The following is an 8,313-nucleotide window of genomic DNA, read 5'->3' on the forward strand; positions in this document are numbered from 1 at the left end:
ATTGCTATTCACATTCAGTGCAAATAACCAATAGAGTCTTATACGCCAGCACATGGAGGACGTGCAAGTAGTGCAAGTGTCTCCAAACGACTGAGTTATTTATTTACTAATTTCAACCAGTTTGTCACGCTTGACGTGTTAGAAAAAAATATGACATTGCAGTTTTTATGATTAAGTTGTAACCAAATGGTCTGTTTCGAGCATTCTATTTGTTTCATACAAGCAGATAAACGATGAAACTGCCCCTAAAGCACATAACCTGAAAATGTTGAGGTACGATTAGCAACTTTCAGTGTTGTGATCGAGATGGAGCGAGTAACTGCTCCCCAGACTAAGAGAAAGATTAAAAGGGAGTCATTATCAGTAGCTAATAATGAAGCTGCTGCAAAGAAAACGGTCACGCCTAGAGAAACAGATGATATAAATGGTCCTCTGAGTAATAATAAAGACAGTGCTTGTGTTTGCCCTGAAAGCATCACTCAGATCGCTGAGTCCATTGGTATTACTAATGTTGGAGAAGAGGTTGCGTGTAGTCTGGCTGAAGATGTGTCTTATAAGATACAGGAAATCATTCATGTGAGTATTATGCCCAAAACTAGTGTTGAATGGTTAATTGATTGATGAGGTCATCAACCTGATTAAAATCTGTTTACGCACCTTGTTTTGTACGTATATTTACTATCAATGTTGCTGTCAATGGATTTCAGGAAAGTACTGTCATACTCCTATTTGTTACAGGCATCGTGTACGCTCATGCGCCAATCTAAGCGCCGAAAATTGCTCACATCTGATGTTAACTCTACTCTGAGTACAAGTAATGTCAGTCATATTTTTGGTCACCTGCAAAAGGAGGACTCGAGTTTTTTTCGTCTTCCTGAAGCTGACATTTACGTTGCTGAGGACCATGAAGTAGATTTATTAGCCACAGCAAAAAGTACTTGTGTTCCTAAAGTAAAAAAACCCTCATATGTTGCAAGTAAGTTATGATTTGACTTTAATAACTTTAAATTAAATCTCTAATGAGATTGCCACCACACTACTATGACATTTTTTTCTCCTCTTTCAACAGCCTCATATCCTATTTTACAAAGTGTTAACCCATTACCTGTTAATGGACATACTATTAAGACTGAAGGGAAATCTATATCTTTTTATTCTGGAAAGTCTTCTATGGTGAATGGTGATGTGAAGGCAGAGACCACTATTCCACACTCTCACAATCAGTCTGCACTTCAGAATTCACTTAAGAAGGAAAGAAAAATATCACCTGATAGTTTTAAGAAAAGGACTTCATCTGTGGAAAATGGACCACATTTAAAGTCAGCATTGGACACCTGTTCAAAGTTGAATGGACAAGTTAGGTTTTCATCTCATCATGGAATCCGAGAGAAGTTAAACCGAAATTCTGAAGATGAACTAATAATTTCAAAAGCTCAACTTTCATTTTTCAATGTCATAGCTAAATCAGTTATTGGTGGACACCATTACCTATTTCAGGTAAAGTTAATATGACTAGGACCATTATGTTATGTATATTGTTTTCAGTTTAAAAATATAATTTGCTAATTTTTTAGATTATGGAGTGAAGCATCTCTATAATGTAGTTTTCTCATGATTTTCAGGAAGTGCTTTCCACATTGCGCCAGAGTAGAAAAGCAAATACTGTATCAGCTCCTCTTCTGAATTTTGTCGCACTATCTGTGTGCCACATTCCACGGCACTTTGGATTTCTATCCAGACTGTTAGATGTAGTTGATGTCTTGCTTAGAAACAGAAATATTTGCCCCACTCACTCTATAGCTGTAAGTATTTTTAGCACATTTTCTCCTCGAAATCAAAAATATAGGCGCCAGTATTTAAACCTTATCAAATTTCTCCAAAACATTTCAGGTTAATCGTCTAGTAAATGCTCTTTTAGCAATTTCTGCTGATCAAACAGTTCTTAAAGGCAAGAATGATTTTTTATTAAGAAAGAAATCTGCACAACTATTGACAAGAGTATGTAATCTATTAATAAGCTCTCTGTTGTTTTGGTGTTTTTTTCCCATTGATGCTCTTATTTTATTTTTAACCCGTTACAGGTTTTACTTGTTTGGGGTATAGAAGAACAGCATGTTTCTGAGCTTTTGTCAAGAGTAGCTCGTGTACTTGGTGATGGTAAAGAAAAAATACAAAGCCACTATGGAGCACTTGTAATTTTTCAGAGCTTAGGAAAAGCAGCAATTGGATGGCTGTCACCCATACTTAAGTGCTTTTTACCACTCATGGACAAGAGATATCCTCTTACTTCCAAATCCTCCAACAACCAGTTAGAAGAAATTCGTGGTATACTTCTGGTAAGGCCAAACTGCAGGTGACTTAATAATCTAATCTAATAATTATTTTAAAATTAATAGGAACATTTCTCTTTTTGTTTTATCTTCCAGGATGTTGTTGAAATATTATACTGTGATGAAAATCCATACCGGTTCAAGACAAAAGCTTCAACTGTTCAAGAAACACAAGCTATGATACACCTTGATACATTACTTTACCAGTACTGTGGGGATGCTGTCTGTGCCAGACGCCGAATATCTCCTCTTATACTTCAGCAACTAGAAGCCAGGATTAAACGTTCTGAAGGACTTCAGCAAGCATACTTTGAGGCAAATCTGATGCCTCATATTTCCAATCGTCTAGATTTTCGGCATTTAAGTGACTGTTCTCGGAAACAAACAAAAATGTGTTCTATATCCGAAGTTTTTGAAGAAACATTTGTTGTGCCTATTGCTAGAAGAAAAGACATTCTGTTTAAATTTGCTGGTGCAAATCCAGTACCTAAAGATGGTCTGAGAAAAAAAATTCTTGGAAAGACTCTTGTTCAGTTTAATTCCATTAATAGCAACCAAAACTCTACAGTATCACCCCAGAAACTGGTTTTAGTTGGCCGTATACATCGTAGCAAATGTAAACCAGTCAAGAAGCAACTGAATGTTAACAGCCTTTACACTGTTCTTTAGGATTCACTGTTGAGTACAAAACATTTTCTGAAGGTGTTTTGTGGTGTGTAATATAAGTCTTTCACTTTGATTTTTTTTTCTTGAATAAGAATTTAGTAGTTCAGTATCATGAACATGAAGTTAATTTTTTACTCCCCGTAACAGATTTTATCTGGTTCATTATTGTAACTTTTTCTTTTATTTTTTTTCTGATTTGGGATAAGTTTGCTGTCTAGGATGACTTCTATTTGGCCATCTACTCATTCAACCCATTTTGAAATATGTGTTCTCTTATTTTTATACAGTAACAATAATACACTAGTCAAATTTCCTTAACATGCATTATCCACTTATTGGTTGAAGTGCAATGTTATGGAGACATTTTGGAATTACAACTTCAATTCAAAATGATGCTCAGAGTTATGAGAATATTTTATTAAGGAAGATAAACTGTTTATGTCACTGTTATCAACACTTGTTAAAAAGCATTTTGTAAGATTGACATTCACCAAATGTACAAGATATTTTTTAAACTGGTGTGGGTAATGGAGCCTTGTGAAACTGCATGTGCAATTTGAGTAGTGTAACCTTATTGCAGTATGTACTTATTTTCATAGAAAATATGTAAAACCTTTATATTTTAAGATGTTCCTATAATACGTTTTAACCAAATGGCCATATAGTTCTGCAGAATTTTTCAATTACATTATTTTGAACACTTAATCCTTAAATTATTTTGTCAAACTGCTTTACATTTTTTAAAATGATTCTTAATTGCATGTTACATTTTTAGGACAGAAGTCTTTGTATCTTAGACAAGAAAGTTCTCCTTCCTGGTCCAAAGGAAATATATCCTTGGCCCTTATACAAATTTACATGTTGCCAAACTGAGCACTCAAGAGACTTAGCCTCCATTTTGTCAACAAAAATTATGCCCTGCAGGTGATCAATTTCATGCTGGATAGCTCTTGCTTCAAACCCACTTGCTTTCCAAGTTTCTTTGACTCCTTTTTCATTGAGTGCTGAAACACAGAAAATTACAGACTTACACAGGTGCCCAAGTCAGCATAGAGAAATTTCAAATTTTGTCTCACCTTCTACTTGAATATGTGCAAATCGAGATACTTCAGCACTATAGCCACACACACTTGCGCAACCCTCTGATTCAGTAACTTTAATGTTGTGATCCAAAACTTTAAATTTTGGATTAATCAGCACCTAGATTTGAAAAACCTTCTGTGAATTAAAACATTTAATTAAGGAAGTAAAATAAATGAAATTAAACAGCATCTTACCCTGTGAGGAATTGGTGCTATATATTTGGAGTCCCGTTCTTTGCATTGTGCTTCAGTAAAGCCGATTACTGCTACTTGTAACGGTAATCCTATTTGTGGCGCTGACAGTCCAAGAATTTCATGGGTTCTATGCAGCTCCCACATGTGAGCGATCATCTAAAGAGGGGTTCCACATATTAATAGACCATCAATGGTAACTAGAAAAGGTTACACCGTAGGGCAAAATCCAATAACTGCCATCCATTTTTTATTTACAAATTTTCTTACATCTTGGAAACCTGGAGTGTTAATGAGACTTTCATCAACCACATCGCATGGTTGTCTCAGAATGGGATCACCAATCTGGCAGATAAAATTATAAGGCGGCTTCGGAAAACTTGGGTTGAAAAAGTCTTGATATCGTTGGGTCAACGTCTTTTTCGCGGCATATCTCCTGGAAATTTGTGACATAGTGTTAACAGTGCAACACTTTGTCACAAAAGTGGAAGATAACACTTTCCCGAGCATCTTTGGTGCGGATGGTCCTTCTCATCAAATAAGAAACGGACGCCAAAATGTGAGGAAGGTCTGCTCTAACGTGTCATTTTTCAGTTATTTTAGAATGTAAGTTAAATCTACCCTCAAAGGACAGAGAACATAACCCGACGTCAAAACAAGAGCAGAAGCATGAGACCTAGCGCACACGGGAGACATCTCAGCGGGTGACGTCAAAAGAGCTCCAAGCTCCCACCATTCAACTGTTTCCACCGCGAAAGTTCGAAAGTTCACGCTTGTTGTTGTTTGTAGGGACCTTGAGTACTTGAGGACTCTAGTTGTTTGAACTTGTTTGGTGGACGTGGTGAGTGTAGGTCAGTGCATCAGCTTGGAGAGGAGAGTAACTTAACTAGTGAGTATTCAATGGCTTCGGCCAAGGCACTAAGATTTGACCGAAAATGTGTTTCTCTCGAAAGCAAGGGCCACTTTTCTACAGCATTGAGTTTTGTGGTAGGTGCCTCGTGTTGATGTGAGGCCACGTTGGGGTACGTCAAATCGCAATTTTTTTTGTGTATATTTCTTTTTACACTGTGTAATAAGAATGATGTGCTGGGATTATATATAAGTGAAATCATTGTCAGTAATAATACAGGAGCAAATAAAGTACTCACATTACGATAATTGCATCTCCACCAAGTGCAGCAGAAATGCGAGGGCGTGTATTGAGAGAAACATTACAAATGACATTCAATTGGTCAGCGGATTACAACAGTAGTAGGTATCAGAACAGAGAGAAGGTTTGTCCACCCGCCATCAGCCCGAGCACCACGATCAGCGGGAGCAGGGCCGGCGAGGGGGCGGTGCGGCCCGGGGCCGCATCAGGGGCGGCGGGTGCGGCGGGGACGGGGGCGGGCCCCAGGTCCACGCCATGCAGGGCTGCCAGCAGCAGGCTGACCTGAACGCGCGCCGCGCTCTGCTCGAAGAGCCCCGCCAGGCGCCCGGCCTCCTCGTAGCAGCGGAGCACGGCGTCGGACGAGTCGTCGGGGTGCAGCAGCAGCAGCAGCTGGTCCGGCCCCATCAAGTACCCGAGCACCGTGCACGGCTCCAGCACCTGCACAAGCACACGTTACCGGGTTGTGTGCGGCGCAAAAAAAAAAAAAAAGAGGAAGGATGTCCCAGTGTCCGAAGCCTTTCGGGAACGCCATACATTGGGGCCCACAGTGAGGGTCACGTCGCCCTGTGGGACCCACGGTGACCCACGGTGTGGGTCTCAACCCAACGCGCTCAACGTGTTGCAGATCTCACAGAGAAAGCGGGTCCAGAACGCATCAAATAACAAACCCGATCCAGCCCCTCACTAAACGCTTGATGGGCAGGCAACACAACTGGAAAAACAAAGGTGCTAACTCCTACCTTTAAAAGGTACTAACGGATTAGTGCCTTTACAAAGGCTCTAAAACTGCCAAAAGCTCTAAAATTTCCAAAGGCACTCATTTTCAGCACCCTGCCCTGTTTAGTGCCTTTGTGAGGCACTCAACTAAAAATGTGTTAAGTGCCCCATAGAAAAGGCATGACTTAGCACCTTTGTTTTACCAGTGACTCCGTACTTTGTGCCTGTCAGCAGGCACGGTCTAGGATCTGAAAAATCTCAAATCACAGAGAAAAGCAAGGGTGACGTAGACGTAGAACACCAAATTAATTTCGTGCTAAGGAATAGACTCGTTCTTTGAATTAAGTTATCGCTATTAGATCATTGAAAAGATAAAAATGCGTCTATCATCTGCACTGCAAAAAATAATAACAGAAAAATGACGGTTAGACCGATACCCGCTAAATTTAATTCGTTGTTTTCCGATTTTTGAACGTCGCTGGGTACGGACTGACCATACCTCCTTTTGAGTGCTACGCTGTCGGAAAACGGTTCTTCCGTTCCGCTTTTTGGAGGTACGGTGAGGCCGTTTAACATGTTAAAACTGCAGCTCCATGGTAAAAACTCAGTGTGTAGTGTACGGTCTCTCCGCACTCTTTGCTCCGTATCATGTTTCAGTTTGGCACATACGGTCCACCGTACCTGGCACCTATCCGTCTCTAATTTTTTACAGTGTGCTCTGTTATGAAATTGCCAAGTAAAGCCAATGCATGAATTGTCTCATAGCGCGCCTGCTAGGTAGGCAGCACCTCGCCTGCTGTGCATGCGTGTACTGCGGGTTGGCCTACCCCGAGTATCACAGGCGCTCAGCCCCACCGTTAAGAACTTTCCCAGAAAGTTCTACCCTTACACGGTGCAGCGAGCTATCAACGCCGAGGTGCAGAGACTGGGTTTCCTTTCCGTACTGGCAGTGCGCCGGCCAGGGGATGCGCGCGCAGGTCGATGGCAGGATGCGGTTTGGAGCAGGGAGGGGGGGGGGGGGGGATAAGGACTCCGTGCACTTGACACGAGGGCCACTAACTTGACCCTTTCGCGTACCAAATGCCAGTGCTGGCGAAATAAACTAAATTGTTTATTGTACTGATAACTCTCGTTTGGTGGGTAAAACTCAAACGGAAAGAATTGTGATTTTTAAAAAATATGTATTTAATTTGTCGTACCTGCTGCTGCAGCTGCCCCAGCAAGGCCTGCAGGCTGAAGACGGCGTGGAGGCGCGGCCAAGGCGCTCGCAGCCTCTGCAACCCGAGCACCGCCCTGTCCACGGCCTTGACGTTGAGCGAGGCACGCAGCACGGAGGCGCAGGTCTCGCAGCACGCCACGCGCACGCCGCGCACGCAGCCGGCCGGGAGCGGCGGGCAGCGGGCGCTCGGCGGGCAGGAGGAGGACGCCGCCGACCTGGGCACGCAGGCGCCGGGGTAGTCGACGGGCGCGCGCGCCGCCAGCGCTGCCCCGGCCGACGGGTACGTGGAGCCGTCCGCGCCGCACACCGAACCCCTGGCGACAGTGCAAAGGACAATAAAAGGACAAGAAAAAGGACAAGAAAAAATACAATTCAAATGACATTGTCATTATGACATTCGATGACATTTGAAAGGGCGAGAAGAAAAAATGCAATTCAAACAGACAAACAATCTCATTTTTACTGCCGACAACAATTTGTTGTGTATTACTCTACTCACCCGTCTCCGGCGCACGGGCCCGCGTGGCGCGGGGCAGCGCCGGCCGCGGCCAGCGCACACAGGTCGTGGTGGGTCCTCCCCTCCGTGTCGCACACCCTGGGCGTGGTGGCCGCCTCCCCGCCGCCGGCCCCACACCTCCGCAGGTCCACTGCAGGCAAAACGACCGTCAGTGGGGCTCGTGGGCTGCTGCATGAGGGCTGTCAAACGAACGCGTGTAAGAAGCCCCACTGCTGCCCTTCTCCTCTTTTCCTGATATTCACAAATACTGCATGTGCCGCGTCGATTGATGTGGCCAGTTAGACAGCACCATACACCCAGAAAATGGTATCCTTAAACCAAGGATTTTTCTTTAAAAAAAATTACAAGGTAATTTTTGACCTTGGTTTAAGGTTTTTCCATTAACTTCAAGGAAATTAAGTTGGTCTAAGGAAATTTTTACTTTATTTTAACGTCATTTG

At 42.5% G+C, this 8,313-nt stretch overlaps 3 protein-coding genes across 3 annotated transcripts in view; 1 reads left to right on the forward strand and 2 right to left on the reverse strand.

Moving 5' to 3' along the window:
• The first annotated feature begins 36 nt into the window (after nt 1-36).
• On the forward strand, nt 37-3,701 carry LOC113211758 (uncharacterized). Its single transcript, XM_026430232.2, has 7 exons — nt 37-576; nt 739-976; nt 1,070-1,497; nt 1,623-1,802; nt 1,891-1,998; nt 2,082-2,336; nt 2,427-3,701. Exons 1-7 carry the CDS (start codon nt 307-309, stop codon nt 2,997-2,999), a joined length of 2,052 nt encoding a protein of 683 aa, XP_026286017.1. The 5' UTR covers nt 37-306; the 3' UTR covers nt 3,000-3,701.
• Nucleotides 3,393-4,951, reverse strand: LOC113211759 (peptide deformylase, mitochondrial). Its single transcript, XM_026430233.2, has 4 exons — nt 4,541-4,951; nt 4,274-4,429; nt 4,073-4,196; nt 3,393-4,000 (listed from the first exon to the last, which is right to left on the reverse strand). The coding sequence occupies exons 1-4, from the start codon at nt 4,778-4,780 to the stop codon at nt 3,768-3,770; spliced, it is 753 nt and encodes a 250-aa protein (XP_026286018.1). The 5' UTR covers nt 4,781-4,951; the 3' UTR covers nt 3,393-3,767.
• A 468-nt stretch (nt 4,952-5,419) lies between these two features.
• LOC113211760 (reversion-inducing cysteine-rich protein with Kazal motifs) overlaps nt 5,420-8,313 on the reverse strand; it is a 10,155-nt gene continuing 7,261 nt past the window's right edge. The window contains exons 9-11 of the mRNA XM_026430234.2: nt 7,856-8,003; nt 7,337-7,670; nt 5,420-5,858 (exon numbers count right to left, since the gene is read on the reverse strand). Coding sequence (XP_026286019.1) covers nt 5,529-5,858; nt 7,337-7,670; nt 7,856-8,003 — 812 coding nt within the window. The 3' untranslated portion in view covers nt 5,420-5,528. The remainder of the gene's footprint in view (nt 5,859-7,336; nt 7,671-7,855; nt 8,004-8,313) is intronic.

The sequence above is a fragment of the Frankliniella occidentalis genome, unplaced genomic scaffold, assembly GCF_000697945.3.
Source record: "Frankliniella occidentalis isolate FOCC.00 unplaced genomic scaffold, Focc_3.1 Scaffold74, whole genome shotgun sequence".
In the NCBI taxonomy this organism is placed as follows: Eukaryota; Metazoa; Arthropoda; class Insecta; order Thysanoptera; family Thripidae; genus Frankliniella; species Frankliniella occidentalis.

Coding starts and splice junctions, on each gene's coding strand:
- LOC113211759 (XM_026430233.2), bottom strand. CDS start 4,780: ATGCTCGGGAAAGTGTTATCTTCCACTTTTGTGACAAAGTGTTGCACT. Junction 4,430..4,540: donor ACACTCCAGGTTTCCAAGAT/GTAAGAAAATTT, acceptor ACCCCTCTTTAG/ATGATCGCTCACATGTGGGA. Junction 4,001..4,072: donor TGCACATATTCAAGTAGAAG/GTGAGACAAAAT, acceptor TCTGTGTTTCAG/CACTCAATGAAAAAGGAGTC.
- LOC113211758 (XM_026430232.2), top strand. CDS start 307: ATGGAGCGAGTAACTGCTCCCCAGACTAAGAGAAAGATTAAAAGGGAG. Junction 1,803..1,890: donor GCCCCACTCACTCTATAGCT/GTAAGTATTTTT, acceptor AAAACATTTCAG/GTTAATCGTCTAGTAAATGC. Junction 2,337..2,426: donor AAATTCGTGGTATACTTCTG/GTAAGGCCAAAC, acceptor TTTATCTTCCAG/GATGTTGTTGAAATATTATA.